Source organism: Nomascus leucogenys, chromosome 6, assembly GCF_006542625.1.
Source record: "Nomascus leucogenys isolate Asia chromosome 6, Asia_NLE_v1, whole genome shotgun sequence".
Lineage (NCBI taxonomy): Eukaryota > Metazoa > Chordata > Mammalia > Primates > Hylobatidae > Nomascus > Nomascus leucogenys.
In genome coordinates this window covers 59,382,667-59,400,722 of record NC_044386.1, presented here as the reverse complement: position 1 = coordinate 59,400,722, position 18,056 = coordinate 59,382,667, and the positions used below count along the sequence as shown (strand labels likewise).

Genomic DNA, 18,056 nt, shown 5'->3' with positions numbered 1-18,056 from the left:
TAAAAATACAAAAAATTAGCTGGGCATGGTGACGGGTGCCTGTAATCCCGGCTACTTGGGAGGCTGAGGCAGGATAATTGCTTGAACCTGGGAGGCAGAGGTTGCAGTGAGCCAAGATCACGCCATTGCACTCCAGTCTGGGCAACAGAGAGAGACTCCGTCTAAAAAAACACAAAAATCACAAGACTAGAATTGCCTTAAATTTTAAAGTGTTTTTCCAGGGAAACGCCGAGTGCCTGTCAGGTCCTTCTGTGCATTTCCCTAGGCCCGCCACATGAGGTGGGGGACAGAGAGAGGAGGGCTGCCAGCCCTGGGCTCTGCCTCTGAGTCAAGGTTTCTAGGGGCCCAGCCTCTTCTCCAGGCTTTCCCTCTCCACAGACATGTGGGGGCCTGTGGCTATGAGACCACCTTCTCTATAGCGAAGCACTTGAAGAAACTCTAGTGGGTATAAAACCACAACAGGGCTCCTCTCTCTCTCTCTCTGACTTTCTCAACTTTTTAAAATTTTTTATTTTTCATTAGAAAGCCCAGGCCAGCCTGCTCGCACCCATTGCCAGAGAGCAGAGCTGGCTGTGTAGTAACCTGGTCAGCCCTGATGCGTCCTGCGCCTCTGACGGTAGAAGCTGACCCAGAACAGGGGAGGCTCCCTGGGGCCTAGGAGGGACACTGGCCCTTCAGGCGCTTCTTCTTCTCCACCGCGAGCCGCAGAGCCTGGAGGAGAGTGTCCTTATTATTCAGGATGTTGTACTCCGAGAGTTTCACCAGCTTGTCGAAGGTGGCCTCTGTGTATGTCAGCTCCTTGGTAGCATAGGGAGTTTTGGGACCATAAATGTCCACCTGGCCCTGCTCCAGCTCCTCAGGGCTTCGCTCTACACCTGCGGGCAGCAGGAGGCCTTGTTATATAGACCCTGTCATGTTAGGTTAGAATGACTTGTTTCCACATCTCTCCCCAAGGCCCACCAACCTGCACTCACAGACACACACACCTGCATGAAAACGTGTATACACACACACCCTCACACACACCCCTGCACACCTGCAAGCTCCTCAGGGTGGGGTGCGGGCTTGCCCATTGGAGGATTGTCCTAGCACCAAGCACAGTACTGGGCCCATGGCTGAATGTCAGAAAATGTAGAATGACTGAAAGAATGGGGGGTGACATTACCAGCCCATGGGGGTGAGGGAATGGGAGGTGCCCTTTTCTTCTTTGTGAAAGCCAAGGTTGGCTCAGGCTGGAGCTGAGCCAGGCTTCCCCGATAGTGCCCTTAGCAGACTCTACAGATCTAAAGGCATTCCCGGGCCAAGGGCAGCGGGTGCTGGGAACTGAGCGCAGAGGCAGCTCACCTGGTGCCTTGTATTTTCGGAAAGTGTCATTGATGAGTGGGAAGAAAGTCACGATGGGGGCATCGGGTTCCTGGGGGTTCTCCATCAGGTAGCATTCCTTGAGATTTTCGTTCTCATCTGGCAGCTCATATTTGGGGAAGGGGATGTTCTGCACAGTGCAGTACTCACAAGTTTGTTTCAGGGGCTGGAATAGCACAGAGGGTGTGTTTGAACATTAGGAGGAGTGGGAGTGGAGAAGCACAGAGTTCTTAGCCCCAGCTTCCTGATTTCTCCAGCTAACAACTCAGCTCCCCAACTGCTTTGCCAGTGTGTGGTATTTTGAGACTAAAGCCAGGTCAGGACAAAAGGCCTGAGGCAGCAGGTGGACACGCCTCCAGCTGCAAGCTGCTTCCCCAAGTAAAATGGACAGAAGCCCTTTCGATGGTGTTTGCATCCAAACACAGACTTGGGTGGATGTGGTGGGTAGCCTGGAAGGGTGACTGGAAACAGGCCATACACAGCCAGAGCTGCCCAGGCCCCTGTGGGATGTGCATGGGCTTTGGAGCTGACAGTAGTACAGGGCTAGAAAAGACTCTGCAAGGGCGTCTCTAAAAGCATGATGTCGCAGGAAGAGCACTGCCTTAGAGTGTCAGAACCCCCTCAGTTCTGCCCCTCGTTCCTCTGCTCACTAGCTGTGTGATCTTAAGCAAGTCTCTCTGTGCCTTGGTTTCCTCATCCATAACACGAGAAATGAAAGCAGTTGTGCTGTCTCCCTCCAAGAGCTGGTGTAAGGGCCAAACGAGATCACACGTAGGAAAGTACATTGTTACCCATTTACAAACTTAGATTGTTTTCATTGTTGCCCTGTTGGTCTGTGTACACTTCCCTTCCCCTGGCTTCAGGGTAGGACCGTGCACACATAGAACTTTCCGAAGTAAATAAAAATAAATAAAAACCTCTGGTTCTGACAAGTGCCCTCCTCTCCCCGCCACTCTTCCGTCCCACCTGAGAGCACTTGAGTGTAATTCATGGAGGGTCATATACCCTGGAGGAAGGAGAGTGTGATCATTTTGAAAATAGGCTATTACATGCTCTTGAATGGAATGGGCTCTACTAAGGTTATTTTTAAAAACTCATTTCTTGTAGCTGAAGAATTGCCAAATACGGCAAATGCTCCAAGGCAAGAGTAAAATTCGAATTTGCTAAGTCAATGTGGGCCCCATGGCGTGTGAGAGCCAGCTGGCTGCCCGTGAGGTCTGGGCGTCTGACTTCCCATCATGACTGCTGCTTGGCTTCCTCTGATGCTGTCTGGCGGCTGTCGAGAGCGTGCCTCTTCCCAGTTCACAGCGAGTGAGGCCGCTGACTGCGGGGCCCATCTCAGGAGAGGCTGCAGCCCGTGCTCAGGAGGGAGGCTGCGCACTTGCCTTTGTCTGGGACCCAGCACAGTAGTTGAGGTGGATGATGAGGTCGGCTTTTCGCTCTGGCCTGAGGAGGGGCGGGTAGCTGGAGTTGACAAAGAACGCAGTGTCCAGCAGGCACAAGTGGTTCGCAGACTCGGTCAGCCGGTTTGGGAAACCATCCAGCACTGTGTCTGAAAGCCAAGCCTTCCCGTTACCGACACACCTGGTGCCCTGACCTCAGCCAGTGGACAGAGGCACCTGGGGGGATGGAGCGCCCTGTCTGGAGAGTCCTTCGCCTCAGCCTGACCAGGACGCCCACTGAGTTCCAGTGCCCTCTGGGTGGGCTGAGGAAGAATAGCGTTATCTTGGGCTTTTAGCTAGTCTTTTATGGGATGTTGATACTTGTGGGGTATGAGGGGCTTAAGACCACCCATAAATAGTGTAAACCCTGGGCCCTGGCCAGCTGTCCCATTGGCCCCAGATGGTGAGGATGAGGCTTAACAGGCCAGGCTCAAGCAGCCATTTGCAGGCCATGGCCAATTAAAATATTAAGAAGGTGAAATTCAATGCCTTAGAGCCTCAGCAGCAGAGGAGGCTGCACTGAGCTGACGCTGCAGGACCACAGTTTAAGGCCTGGCTGTGCTGCTTACCACTTGGGGGTTCCTGAGCTGGGCCATCCCTGTCCAGTTCCAAGTGGGCACCACTCACATTATCTTCCTCTTCTTCTTTTTTTTTTTTTTTTTTTTGAGACAGGGTCTTGCTCTATTGCCCAGGCTGGAGTGCAGTGGCATGATCATGGCTCATTGCAGCCTTGACCTCCTGGGCTCAAATGATCCTTCCATCTCAGCCCCCAAGTAGCTGGGACTACAGGTGCTCATCACCATGCCCAGCTAATTAAAAACAATTTTTTTTAACAGATGGGGTCTCACCATATTGCCCAGGCTGGTCTCAAACTCCTGGACTCAAGAGATTCTCCAGCCTCGGCCTCCCAAAGTGCTGGGGTTACAGGTATGAGCCACTGTGCCTGGCACCACTCACATTAAAGGGCATCCCCAGAACACAACTGCAGAAAGTAAGACCCCCTGTTTCCCCATCTGTAACACGGGGCCAACTTCTACCTGCTAGGACTGTTGTACAGATTCTGTATAGAATTGCTGTACAGATGCAGTGAGTTAAGTACCCACACCACTCCCTGCTGCCAGACCCATACAGTGTTCAAGACGACACCACCAAATGTGGAAAACACCATGAGGAGAGAGCTGCCTGGCCCAGGGAACACAGCCAGAGAAGTTTTCTTATTCTTTCTGCATGGCAGCCTTGACATCCACATCTTCCTCCTCCATATGGAGGCAGGCCTCAAGGAGTAGCCAGGCAGGGTTACCTTTCCACCTAGAGAACTGGCCATGCTGGAGGTAGTTGGTGTGCAGCTGCAGCCCAGACAGGAAGTTGTGAAACTCAGACACGAAGGACCGATGGGTAAGGATTTCTCGGAAAGAATTGGACAGCCATGACCCTGGGATCACTACTGTGGTCTCCAGGATGTTAGCATCACATTTGGGGATTTCAGGCAGGATCGGCTCGTCTTCTGCAGGGGAGGGAGGGATGAAGGACAGGTCATGAGAGGTGGGGTCCCAAGATTGCCCACGTGAAGCCCCACAGGGTTGCCTGGCACCCAGGGGTGAGCACTGTAAAAGCAGCTCATACCTTCCTTGCTGGGCTCTCAAGGCCCTGGCACTGGGGTTAGGAGGACCCAGGTGAGAGACATGGAGTAAGCAGAGAGGTAGTAGAGAGGGAGGGGGAGCGAGACAGCTAAGAAGGGTCCTGGAGAGGACAGGCAGTTTCAAAGAGTGACCTGTGACTGCTATAGACCCTACCCTCCTCACTTCTCCTGGGTGCTGGGAGCCTTGCCTCCGGGCCTTGGCACCAGTGTCACTCACCTATAGTCACCCTCCCCTCCAGTCAGGGAAGACACTGTAGCCCCAGCTGCCCTCCCGTGTCTTAGACCATAAGTGAAACATGTGGCAGGAGGCCTCATCCTCGGTTCGTGATCCACACCCTGCCCCCCATCACCCAGCCATGAGGGAAAGCCGGGGGCCGCCCCCCATCACCCAGCCATGAGGGAAAGCCGGGGGCCGCCCCCCATCACCCAGCCATGAGGGAAAGCCGGGGGCCGCCCCCCATCACCCAGCCATGAGGGAAAGCCGGGGGCCGCCCCCCATCACCCAGCCATGAGGGAAAGCCGGGGGTCACCCACCGATGTCTTGCACTTTCTCCCTTGTCCACCTGTGGAAAAACTCCTCCGAGGTGTGTGACAGGTTCCAGGCATCCAGCAGGTTGAGAGAGAAGATGCTGCTCCACAGGCCTGGGAGCCAGGGCCAGCGTGAGCAGCTCCACCCAGCAGCCCCAGGCCCCACACTGACACTTGATTCCCCACCCCCACCACCCCAGGCAAGCCAGGCTGCTCCGCAGGAGGGACCGACTTCAGACTTCCACGTCCTTCTCCCCTCCCCCGTGCAGCTCAACATAGTGACTGAGGGGCTCAGCTCTCAGCTCTTCTCTTCCCTCCCCTCAGTGCTGGGAGACGTAAAGGTGTATAAGGCACAGCCCCGGCAGGGATTTAATGCTGGCAAGTGCAGGCTTTGAGTTTAAGTCCAGCTGCCGTCAGTGAATACATCTAAAGCATTTAGGGCAGCACCTGGCACATGGTGAGCACTCAATAAATGCAAATGCTATTTGTTATTATGATTTTTAAATGTAGGGCATTAGACATTGACCCATTTGGAATCTCTATAAGGTAGGTTTTACTCTTAAGCCTAATTAACTAATGAGAAGATGGAGGCTTTGAGAGGTGAGGCAATTTGGCCAACTTTACACAGCTAGTGAGTGAGAAGCCAGAGTTCAGAGTTCTGTTCACGTGTTTTGACTACAGTTTTCTAAACCACATGCTCAACAGCATAGGTGTTCAGGGGAAGGAGAGGCCACCGTGGGCTGGGGGCTTCTGGGGGAAGAAGTGATGGGACTGAGTTGGATCTTGCAGGATGGGTTGGTTTGGGATAGACAGAAGGGGAGGGCACAGACAACTAATTTAAATAAGGGCTTGTTGGGGCTGTGAATGTGGGTCTGTTTCTGAAGAAGCCCTTTGACGGGCGCAGTTAAGACTCTGAAGGGAAGAACTCGAGTGGGTCCTGCAATCGGTGGGCCCAGCTCCTGAAGGACCGAAGTGCTTAGGGTGGGAGGCTGGGCCAGGCTTCCCTGGTGACCCTGCCCCTTACACTGTGGTCTCCCTGGACCCTTGGGTCCCAGGTCTGGGTTGGCCCCTGGAAGCAGGCACACTGCTAGCTGAAGCCAGATGGGAGTGGGTGGGAGTTACAGAAGCTTCCGTCTGAGTCTGGTGTTCCCAGTGTGGTGCTGAGCAGGCCACAGGGAGACTGCTGGCGACCAGGAAATTGGGAGAGTCCCCCGAACAACTCTGGTCCTCAGTGACTTGGGACCTCTCCTAGGATGAGGCAACGCTGGCAAGTGCCTCGAGTGTCACATAATCAGGGGCCAACCCAAGGTGGCCCAGCACTGGGGCAGCAGCCCCCTGTCATTCCGCCAGTTCCAAGGCAGTCACCTAGCATGTAGCAGATTCGAGACTCCGGGATCCTCTTCACCAGCCGCCCCATGAAGAACTCGGAGCCGAAGAGCTCGGAGGGGATGAAGGCTCCATACTTCTGCAGGCCCACCTCGTAGGGGGAGAACTCGAACCACTCTGCACATGACGCAGCAGGACGGGGGTCAGTCTCAGGCCAGGGAGCCGTCCACACAGCCGGGCCCCCCTCCTGCCTGCAGGCACTGGCTCCGGCCTTGGAAAGCCTGGGACAGGGAGGCCGCAGTTCCCCCAAAGGACACATGGGGGCACCCTTGGCCAGCTTCTGCTGGCATGGCAAGGCTCAGCTTTGCCATGTTTTGCCGTGCTTTGCCATGCTTTGCAAGGAGGATGGCTCATTTGCACCTGAACAGAGCCTGTTGAATGGGACAAAAACTGACCCTGAAGCAGGGCAGGTCTTTGGAGTCTCTCTCTCTGGGCAGCTTAGAAATATCTTCCTTTCACAACCTTTGTCTTCCTCAGTGCCATCAAACACATGCCCAGGGAAGCTGCAGACAGTGCCTGCAGGCCTCACTCATGCAGCAGGGCAGATTGGGATAGCAAAGGTGATTTCTCCAGCTGTGCGCACAGTCTGGATGTAGAGGTTGACAAAGATGGATGGGATAGGGGGACCTGGAGGTGCTGGGTGCTTTTGCCCACCAAGAAGGGCCCACCCCCCTTATAAATCACCAGCCACTGGTGTTACCTCTGAAGTCCTGGTTGCTTACATCATCCTTGACATTGATGGTGAGGTAGATGGGCAGGGGGTTCTGGCCGCAGCTCAAAGCAGCACGCTGATCTGACAGTTTGCATTCATTTCTCTGTGGGGAAACAAAATGTTCAAAGAGAAGCAGCAGCCCAGGGGGTGGGGGAGGCCGTGCAGAATGAGAGGACAATCTGGACCCCCGCAGCCACTTCCTGGCTCCTGAGCTCACCGGGCTGCTGTATCAGCCCCAGTTGACACCAGCCAAATCACTCTGAAAGGGCACCAATGGCATAGGCACCACCCCCTCAGGCTGCCCACCACCAGACAGGGGCCGGGACTGGATCCGCAGTTTAGGACAGTCCCTCAGAGTCCCAGGGTCTTGGTCTTAGGGGTCAGCAGATACAGAGGAAGGGGTGGGAGAGGCTAGCACTGCCCCTCTTCTGCCCCATCGTCTTCCCTCTGCTAGAACTGGAGCAGCTCCATTTTTAGCAGCTCCATTTTTTTAAAAATCAGCTTGGCATGTTGAGCTCCCTCAACTGAGGGGTAAAAAGTTGGAGGAAAAAGAAGTTTCCCTTCCTTTGCTCCCCTCCCCTCCCCTCCCTTTCCCTTTTTTTTTAACAAAAGACTTAGGACTTGAGCACTAGATGGTGGCTGAGGTCCCTCTAATCCCCAGAGTGGGGAGACTTGCAGATCAGCCCAGGCCACAGTCCACCTCCCAAAGTGAATCGGCCACTGCAGACGAGGCAGAATCAAGGTCTTAGAGGCCCAGGCTCTGACCCTAGGCCAAGCAGCTGACTTCTGGGTGACCAACCCTGGTCACCCAAGTGTGCAAAGGCTACAGAACCCGTGTGGAATGGCAAACACATGTATATGCCCAATGACATGTGGGTCTCCTTTGAAAGCAAACAGGGTCATAACTGGGCCCAGAGATCTGGGCATCAGAGAGCCGACTGTCCTGGAAGTAAAGCTGCAGGCTCAGGGAGGAGCTGGTCCACATTCATTGTCAAGGGGGCCCAAGGGAAAGGGGCTCCTGTCCTGGCCACAGTGCGAGAGCAGAGGCCTCTCAACATCAGCCCTGCCCTTGCTTTCCTGGGAACCCAGCTCCTTCCCACCAAACCCCCAGAATGCTGAGACCCCTGATGTCGGAAGACTCGGTGCTTCCTCATCATATGCGGCACTCACGATTGTTACAATATTGTTGAATATGTTAACTAGCACTTATTGATGTAATTCCCACTTAAGGGATAGTAAAGAGCAGGGCCTGAATTTCAACCCCATCCTTCCTGAATCCCAAAGCTGACGCCCTTGGCCTCTGCCTGCTCTGCTTCATAGGGAGGACAGGTTAGGTGGTGGATTGTCACAGGGGCAGGGTGGGTGGGATCCATCAGAAGTGGTGAAGGCCTCGGGTTGGAAGCCATGTCCGATTCCTTTCTGAACCCCCACTGCCAGCACAGTGCCTGGCATGCAGGAGGCACTCAAGTAATTTAATTGAAGGAATGAGGGAAGATTGAAGATGAGGGTCTGGTCATTCTAAGGTGCTCAAACTGTCTGGCTTTCTGGAAGATGGAACACACTATTATAAAAAATAATTGCTGCAATGATTTTCTGGCAAGTTCTGATTTGAATTCAGAACTCCCCGGACACCTCTAGAGTGGAGCAGGGAACCGTGGGCCTGGACCAGACACCTCTGGAGTGGAGCAGGGAACCGTGGGCCTGGACCAGACACCTCTGGAGTGGAGCAGGGAACCGTGGGCCTGGACCAGACACCTCTGCAGTGGAGCAGGGAACCGTGGGCCTGGACAGACACCTCTGCAGTGGAGCAGGGAACCGTGGGCCTGGACAGAGGTTAGGTGGGAAGCTCTGCTTTGGGGGTCAAGCAACAGCAAAAGTTGTTCAGCTCGGCTTGTGCAACCTAAAGGGCACAGATGTCAGCTGAGCCCACCCTGATGTCCAGGATCGAAACACCCCTTGGAGATCCCTGTGCTCTGCCATGTGTCCAGGAAAAGGACCAGCCTGTGTTGGGTCGCAGCTTTCACAGCAGCAGCCACCCAACACAGGCTGGTCCTCTTCTTGGGCATGTATTAGTCAAATCACTGGATCTCAGAATAGGAAGGAACCTCATTGGGCCCATTGGTGGCCGTGAGAACGAGCCCTGCAGACCTCCAACTGTAGAGAGTGTTATTGACTAAGGACCCCGGCTGCTGTGCTCTGAAATCCACAGCTGAGTCTGTGCTGAGGCTGCACTTCTTGTGACTGAGTGGGGCAGGGATACTGAGGCTGGCCCGTTCTGGGAGATGCGGGACACCTGTGACAGCCAGCTTTGGCTGGAGGACCCTCCAAGGGCCTTGCAGACCACATCGTGGTCTGGGATGCTGCCGCCTGACCTTTCTTCCTCTCGCCACCCCTAGGGTCAGACTCACTTCACAGCGTCACTGCTCTCCAGTCTTCCCCGGCTTCCTCCCCGTTTTTCCCTCACAGGTGTCTTGGCGTGGCTCTCAGAGGACATGCTGCCCTAGGCAGGTTTGCCTCCAACCCGAGGGTCTCAGCCATCCTCTAAAGGGTACATGGGAGACAATCCCACCACCTTCCTCCGTCATAGATTCCGACACCTCATGGGTCTTCCAGCCCAAGGATACTCCCACAGGTCTAACCTAACTCCCTGTGCGCAATGGAAGTCCTGACTCCCCTGAGGAAGAAAGAGAGCCAGGCATCAGTCAGGGCAGGGTGGGGACCGGGAGAAGCCGAGCACCTACCTCGTCCCCTAGGCAGGTCTCTATCAGCAGGCCCCAGAAGTCTGTAAAGGTGACCCTGTAGCCTTCCTGGCTGCGCTGCCGGAGCTCCTCCTGGAATTTGCGGAGCTGGTCTGGGAACAGGGAGGGTAGCTTGTCCTTTACCACATGTCTCCGGGCCTCAAAGATAGCAGGCTCCAGGTTTTTGGAGGACCAGTCAGGGTCACGGTACAAGGTAGCCATGGTCCTGGAGAGAGACAGGCACAGCTGATAGGGTTGCACCGGCTCCTGTCTGATCAGTCCTGCACCTGGGCAGGAGGGAAGGTAGGCAGGCCATTGGGAACCCTAACCTGTAAGGAGGGGAACCTGGAGAGTAGGGGTGAGGCAGAGGCCTGGCAGGCAGCGAGGAGCAGGGGAGGTGAACATTATTACTCATAATCACAAGTGCTACCAGTTCTTGAATGCCCACTCTGTGCCAGGCATAACAGTGGTTAAGATGAAGATTCTGGGTCCAGATCTTTCTGGATCAAGCCAGGCTCTATCGCTCACTAGCTGTGTGATCTTGGGCAAGCTACTTAGTCACCGTTCCCTTCAGTTTTCCTGTCTGTGGAATGGGGAGAATTACAATAACTGTACCTGCTTCATAGAGTTCTGGTGAAGATTACACGAGTGAAGGTGATGTGGGGTAGCTAGAACAGTGCGTGGCACAGAACAAATGCTGGAGCCCACGTTTAAACCCAGGCTCGACTGATTTCAGGTCCTGGCTCTTCCTACTCTGCCATGTTAATTCCTATAATTCTGCTGTTGACTGAGGATTTATTTCCCTTTCTCTTCTTAACTTACATGTTGGTTGTCGGGGGAGCAAAACAAAGAGGTGATCCCGCCAGCCCTGGGTCTGGCCTCGGCCTGCCTCTCCTTGGCCTGGATCCAGCTTTTCTATGTCAGGACAGGAAAGGGCCCTTTTCATTCTGCGCCTGAGAACGACCTGCCTGGCAGTGGAGCTAGTCTTCGGCTGCACATTTAAGGAAACAGGGGCCTCTTCCCTCACAGGACTTGTCTTTGGGAAGGTGGGAGGTGGTCAGGAGGCTTTTCAACAAAAAGCACCCTGCTCTCCGTAAGCTTCACCCATTCATTTTATCCTTTAAAACAGCTTCCAGAAGGCATTGCAAATGAGTTTTTAAAATAATACAACTTGTGCTTTCCCCAGGCCGGGGGACCCCACCCATCCCACGCCGGCTGGGCCTGAGTTCCTTCCGCTTTCTGTCTATCGCATAGTACTCCGGGAGGACACAGGTGCCCCTCAACCTGCTGGAAGCAAGTTACCTTCTTAACCTACTACCTGGCGCAGCCATTTAGTGTGGAGGTTAAGGATGTGGGCCCGGGACTAGGTTCAAATTCCACTCCACTGCTCATTAACTGAGTGTCCCTGGCAAATTACTTTGTTTCTCCAGCTGAAAAATAATGACAGTGCCTCCCTCATAGTTTTTGTGAGGAAGAAACAAGATGAGCCATAGGAAGCAGGGACTCCAGTGCTCAGCAAGAGGTAAACGGCTCCTTCTGTCTTACCTGGGCTGGCGCCTCTGCCCCCTGGGGAAGTGTGTGGCACAGGAGCCCTTGGCTTTCCACGGCCCATTCACATCTACTTGCTCACATGGGGGGCTACCCAGAGCTCCTCCAGTATACAAGGCACAGCAAGGGACCTCGGGGCTCACAGGCCCACCAGTCATAGACAGGACACGGCCCTGCTTGATAGGCCACCCCTGAACCCAGGGCCACAGGAGGATTTTGATGGGCCCCACAAAAAACGTTTATATGTTTTTTATTTTTATTTTTTTTTAAAGACAAGACCTCCCTATGTGGCCCAGCCTGGTCTTGAACTCCTGGCCTCAAGCCATCCTTCTGCCTCTGCCTCCCAAAGTGCTGGGATTACAGATGTGAGCCACCATACCTGGCCACATAAAAAATATTAAAATTTATATTTCATGACTGTGTTGTATAAAGACAAATGTATTCATATTATTTATTAAAACATTTTCTTCAACCTATAAGTTTGTTAATGAAAGGATCCTGATTTTAAAAGAAATTAACCTATTTTTGTGGGCCCCTAAAAGTACAGCGGGCCGCAGGCACTGTGCCTTCTGTGGGTAAGCTGACCTCACCCTGGCCTCCCTGTGGGGGAACCCAGTGCTCAGCCCCCGGCCCTGCTCACCAGCAGAGGGTGAGCAGGAGGGAGCTCAGCCACAGGGCCCTGCCCATTGCATGTCCCCAGCTGTATGGGGTCATGTTCCCAGGTCCATACCACAGCCCCAGGGAAACAGTAACACCAAGAAAGGCCAGCGCATACAGTGTCTCTGGCATGCTTAGTAGCGGGAGAGCCTCTTACACCCACTGCATGAGGTCAGAGCTATTGTTATCTGCACTGTGCAGGTACAGAAGCTGAGCCTCCAAGGAGCCAAGCTGCGTGCCCAAGGCCACACCACTGCATGTGGGGCACTTCCCAGGCTTCAGGAGTCACTTTGGGTGGCGGGGAGGAGCTTCGCCTGAGACCCCAGGCCAGCCTGTTTGTGGCTTGCCCTGGGCTCCACAGACAGTGGCTCACATCTCCTTACCAGGTGGCCCCTGACAGGCCAGTGATGTAGCTGGCACAGTCCAGGAGGTTCAGCTTCTGCAGCCCCAGCAGGTGGCCGTACATGGAGGTCATGGATCTTGTTCCACCCCCAGTGGCCATGATGGCTATCAGCGGCACCTGGGGTTACACAGAGGCAGGCGGTTGGGGAAGGCTCCAGAGGCAAAGCTTGGGAGAAGATTTAGAATGACAGCAATTTCAAAAGAACAATGGAGGAGGCAGAGCTGGCTACAGAGGGCAGGGAGTGTGGCGTTGAGCCACCTGACACCTGCCTTTCCACAGAGCAGTGGGTCTAGAAATAGACCTCAGCTCCACACCCAGTGGTTGGTGTCAGTGAAGGACTCTGAAGCCTAACACAGGCTTGGTAAATCACAGAAGGCTGTGGCTAGCAGAGTTCTTAGTACTGTTAGTCCAGCCCACAGTTAACAGGTGATAAAACTGGGGTCCGAGGGGGGTGGGCAGCTTGTTCAAGAACCCTACTAATGTGCGATCCCTCAGTGGGATAAACCAACATCTTCTGTAGCTGGATCTGATGTAAGGCACCAGGCCTGGCACATGGTACCTGCTCAGCAGGTACCGTACTGGCAAGGCCAAGAGTCAATGGACTGGTGATGTGGGAAGGAGCAGGGTTGCCAGCTCTGGGTGGATAGAGGTTTAAGAGGCCCCTGGAATGTTTCCCTAAAGACAGGGCCAGGCACGGTGGCTCACACTTGTAATCCCAGCACTTTGGGGGGCCGAGGTGGGCAGATTGCTTAAGCCTAGGAGTTCAAGACCAGCCTGGGCAACATGGGGAAACCCACCTCTACAAAAAAATACAAAAATTAGCCAGGCATTGTGGCTCGTTCCTGGAGTCCCAGCTACTTGGGAGGCTGAGGTAGGAGGATTGCTTGAGCTTGGGAGGTGGAGGCTGCAGTGAGCTGTGATGGTGCCACTGCACTCCAGCCTGGGCGACAGAGCAAGACCCTGTCTCAAGAGAAAAAAAAAAAGGAGGGAGGAAGGGGGTCTTTGTCAAGACTCACTCTGTCTGTTTTCCTTTGAGTGGGGGCTGTAAGAACCTTCCATTGGCTAAAGCGCTATCACAAGTCCTCCTCGGGCACCCGCCAGGTCTCTGTCCTCACCTAGGTCAGCCTCAGAAAGCAGGCACTTGGAGGGCTTGCCTGCTGCCCAGGGGAGTGTGGGCCTTGGTCCACACAAGGGAGGCAACAGAGGGCTGTGACAGAGGCCCAACGTCTGCTCCCGTGGGAAGAAGGGGCAGCCTGGCCCTAGGAGTGCAAGTTGCTTCTCTCCTGCTTCCTAGCGCTGTTATTTCTGGGAGTGTGTCTACCTGTGCGGATTTGAGAGGAGAGACAATTGAGGAAAGAAGGACCTAAGGCCTTTTGGGTGGAGGTGTGGGGTGCAGGAGGTGGTACAGCTTAAAATGTTTTCCTGGCTGGGGTGAGGAGGGCATTTTGTCCCTGAGTAAGGCCCCTTTAGCCACTGCAGGAGCTCTCAGTGCTTGGGAGGAGCCGCTGGGGCTCTGTCCTTTCACTCTCCATTTTGCTCTCCCCTTCCCTTGTGAATATAAAACAGAATCACTTCCAGTGCAGCCCTCACCAGGGCGCCTGCCTGTACCTCAGCAGTAAAAGCATCCATGGAGGTGGCGCCTGGGGCAGGGCAGGGCCTGGGTTGGCTGGGAGGGCGTGGTGCTGGAAGGACCAGCTGGGCCCAGGCTGGCCACACCCCTGATTACCCACCTCGTCCTCCTGCAGGTCTTCCTCCAGCTGCAGCACCTGCTTCAGGGCCTTGGCCACCACCACCTTCCGCTTCTGCAGAAACTCCAGCTCTGCCGGGCACAGGCTGAAGCCCAGCCGCACGTCCGGTGTCTCAAGGCTGGAGGGAGAGAGGACCCTGTAGTGGGCCTGCAGCCTCTACCTCCCTGGAGTAGACACAGCTTTAGGATCCACTGGACCTAGGCTCAAAGCTTGCTTCTGCCAGGGACCACTTCTGTGACCTTGGGTCTCCACTTTCTCATCTGTAAAGTGGGGCAAATCGTGCTGAACTCTCAGCACTGTCTTCAGCACTTAAAGAGATAACAAATGCAAAGCCCCCAAAGCCTTAGCTGGCACAATGCGAGCTGGTACTCAACAAAAGATAACTGTTGGCACTGCGTTAGGGACGCTTTGAGTCCTCTGTCTCCTCGGCCAGATCTGGAAAGTCCAGAAAGTCTTCCCCCAGGTGCCTTCTCTAGCCCAGGGCCAGGCATAGGTGACAAGAGGCACTGAGATCATTTTGCCAAATCCCTCTGAACAAGGCCCCACGGTATGGACTCTTCTGTGCTATGGAGGAAGAGTAACTCCCTGTTCCTATAGAGCTTGCATTCTTCAATGAGCTCTTCCTGCTCCTAGAATAACAATTATCCTGTGTGTGTGCAACTGACAAAAACCGTCACATCCCTGATCTCATTGTGTCGCCTCACAGTCTGCAGGCAGGTGGGGCAGGCACCTCTGTGACATGCCCAATGCTTGTCCTCTTTTTTTTTTTTTTTTTTTTAACCACATCCCTGCCCCAAACAAGTCCAGGCTCCTGGCCTGGCATCCAAGATCCTGCCTGACTTTTCCAAGCTCACCTCAAACTACCCTCGAAGCTTCTGGGTCAGGTCCCAGAGCCCGCAGAAGCAGTCCTGTTTCCGGGTCTTGGCACAGGCCCCTGCCTTCACCAGAGGTGTCTTCCCTTTGCCCACCTCCAGCCTGTGCATCCTCCAAGGCCCAGCTCCCCAGTGACTCCAGATGAATGTACCTTGACCATTTCCAACTGAGCCTTGGCTCACTAACAAAGCCACATCTCCTTGGAGGCAGGGCCTAGGAGATTTCCATCATGTCTCCTCTCTGTCTAGCACAGGGCTGCAGACACAGCTGTTAGAAAATAATTCTTTCTTTGGCCTCAACAGGGAATGAATAATAATACAACAACAATAATAACAAGAACATTAGTTGACGTTTGCTGAGCATCCCACTTGCCAGATGGATTACTGAGTACTTCGCATGTGCTGTCTAGCTGGATCCTCAGAGCAACCCAGAGATGCACAGGATCCTTATTATTCTCCCAATGTACAGATGAGGAAAACAGAGACTCAGGAAGGGCAAAGAGCTTTTCCAAGGGCAAATAGCTAATCAAACTGTAAATAGAAATCACGGCCACTTGATTTCTGACAATCAAGATTTCTGAAAACAATGTTGTTTTTAGCAGATGGTGCTGAGACAACTGGATATCCACATGCCAAAGAACGAGGTTGAGCCCCTCTTTTATACCATGTAGATTAATTACCTAAAAATTGATCATAGACCTAAATGTGAGAGCTAAAACTAAACAAGTCTTAGAAAAAAAATGGGAATATATTTTCAGGACCTTGGTCAGGCGCAGTGGCACAGGCTTGAAATCCCAGCACTTTGGGAAGCCGAGGAGGGTGGATCACTTGAGGTCAGGAGTTCGAGACCAGCCTGGCCAATATGGTGAAACCCCGTCTCTACTGAAAATACAAAAATTAGCCAGGCGTAGAGGTGTGCACCTGTAATCCCAGCTACTGGGGAGGCTGAGGCAGGAGAATCGCTTAACCCAGGAGGCAGAGGTTGCAGTAAGCCAAGATCGCACCACTGCACTCCAGCCTGAGCGACAGTAAGACTCCGTTTCAAAATAAAATAAGTAAAATAAAATAAAATAAAAAAGTAAAATAAAATAAAATAAAAATTTCAGGACATGGAATTAGGCAATGATTTCCAGTTTCTTAGATATGACAGCAAAAGCACAAGTGACAAGATAAAAAAACAAATTTCATCAAAAGTCCTTTGTGCTTCAAAAGACACCACCAAAATGTGAAAACATAAGCCACAGAATAAGAGGAAATATTTGCAAATCATATATCTGACAAGGGATTTGTATCTGGCATATGTAAAGCACTCTTACAACTTAACAATAAAAACATAAATAACCCACATAAAAAGTGGGCAAAAGATCTAATAGAAATGTCTCCAAAGAAGATACTCCAACCAGCCCATGGAAAGATGTTCAACATCATTAGCCGCAGGGGAAATGCAAATCAAAACCACAGTGAGATACCACTGCACACCCACTACTATGAATAAGTGAGAGGCACAGACAGAATGTGGGTACTATACCAGGATGTAGACTTCATGTGTAATTCATAACTCTCACCCTGGGGAGGGAAAGATGAAAAGCTTGTCAGAGGTGACAATTCAGAGCCAAGTGATCCCAGATCCACACTGTCCACCCAGACCCTACTCAGCACACACATGCACACACAGGCGCTCCATCCCTGCCTCCCTCTTCTGGACACAATCTCCCCACCATCTTCAACTCAGCCTCCATACACTCTTTGGACCACACTGTAGCTCATTAGTCTCCTGCCCCGCAAGACTCCTCCATCCTGCCTGAGAGAGACCCTCATGAGTCACCTTCTCTCTTGTATCCCCCCAGGCTCTCCCCATCTCCCTACCACAGGAGCTCCAGGGGAAGTAAGTCAGGGCCCTTCCCAGACCCAGGCACTCACCACAGGCAGGGTCATCACCTGACCATCGGAAAGGCAGTCGAGGGGCTGGCTGATGGGGCTGTTCTTGCGAGAGCAGCAGCAAAGCTGGAGGGATGGGCGGGTTCTGTGAGAGGGGCTGGGGAGCTCCTCTGGCACCCCCCACCTGCCCCAGTCCCCCACACCTCCCCCAGTGTCAGCCGTCTTGTACCCCACAGCTCCAGTGACTCTTGGGCACTTCTACGTGCACCTGGGACTGGAAGTACTTGGGGTAGTGGAAGCAGGCAGCAGTTTGGAAGCAGGCAGAGGTTGGGCAGCAGGGTTCCAAGCAGGGCCGGACACGCTGGGTGTTCTCAAAGGACTCATTCACCATCACCAGGAGGTCCTTCACTGGGAGAGAGGGCAAGAGGGTGAGACCCCGGGAGCCTCTCACTACCCACCCGCAACCTGGTCCAGCAAAAAGCCTATTTGGAGATATTCAGGAGGAGTTTAGAATCACCTGGGGCACTGGTTCAAATTCCCCAGAGATTCTCAATTTATAGGGTAGGGCAGGGCCCAGGAACCTGCATTTTAATGAGGTTTATGAGGATGCGGACAAACATAGTCCCCAGAAAACCCTTTGAGATGCTGAGAAGGTCCTCAGGACCAGTCCTTGGCTCAGCTTTGCCAGAAGATGCCCCAAAGTAACCTGCCCACTGTAGAGGAGGCAGGCCTTCAGCACACTGTTGCTTTTGAGGTAGACGCCTCTTCTATCCTCCCTCCCTCCCTCATGTCTGGTAGCCTTGCATGGGCAACATGGGGTGGGGTGGGGAGTAGGGTGGGGGTATGGTATTCATGGATCTCTTAGGTCTCTGCCAGCTATAAAGTGCTAGGACCCTCTGTGAGCTGTGGTCTGCCTAGAGGAAGGGGCATAGTTAGAGGGGCCCTGGGCTTCGGGTGCTGACCACCTCACTGACCCAGGCAATCTGAGGTCCTGGCATGGCACAGCACAGATAAGCATGGACAGAGGGGGCAGCACTGGGACCCCAGACCTGGGACACTCCAAGGTTATGTGGGTGCTTGGGAGAACACGCCCTTTACAGAGCAGGATGGGAGGCCAGGGGCTCATGACTACTAGGGGTGAGA

General features: G+C 53.6%; 1 protein-coding gene across 1 annotated transcript in view; it reads right to left on the bottom strand.

Moving 5' to 3' along the window:
* Positions 1 to 654: 654 nt before the first annotated feature.
* The window catches only part of PLA2G4E (phospholipase A2 group IVE), a 68,474-nt gene continuing 51,072 nt past the window's right edge, over positions 655 to 18,056 (bottom strand). Inside the window, exons 8-20 of the mRNA XM_003266760.3 lie at positions 17,143 to 17,321; positions 16,956 to 17,039; positions 16,564 to 16,601; positions 14,146 to 14,281; positions 12,396 to 12,532; positions 9,811 to 10,033; positions 7,058 to 7,172; positions 6,337 to 6,474; positions 4,978 to 5,085; positions 4,105 to 4,308; positions 2,748 to 2,914; positions 1,345 to 1,528; positions 655 to 875 (exon numbers count right to left, since the gene is read on the bottom strand). Of these exons, the coding sequence (XP_003266808.3) occupies positions 655 to 875; positions 1,345 to 1,528; positions 2,748 to 2,914; positions 4,105 to 4,308; positions 4,978 to 5,085; positions 6,337 to 6,474; positions 7,058 to 7,172; positions 9,811 to 10,033; positions 12,396 to 12,532; positions 14,146 to 14,281; positions 16,564 to 16,601; positions 16,956 to 17,039; positions 17,143 to 17,321 (1,934 nt within the window). The remainder of the gene's footprint in view (positions 876 to 1,344; positions 1,529 to 2,747; positions 2,915 to 4,104; positions 4,309 to 4,977; positions 5,086 to 6,336; positions 6,475 to 7,057; positions 7,173 to 9,810; positions 10,034 to 12,395; positions 12,533 to 14,145; positions 14,282 to 16,563; positions 16,602 to 16,955; positions 17,040 to 17,142; positions 17,322 to 18,056) is intronic.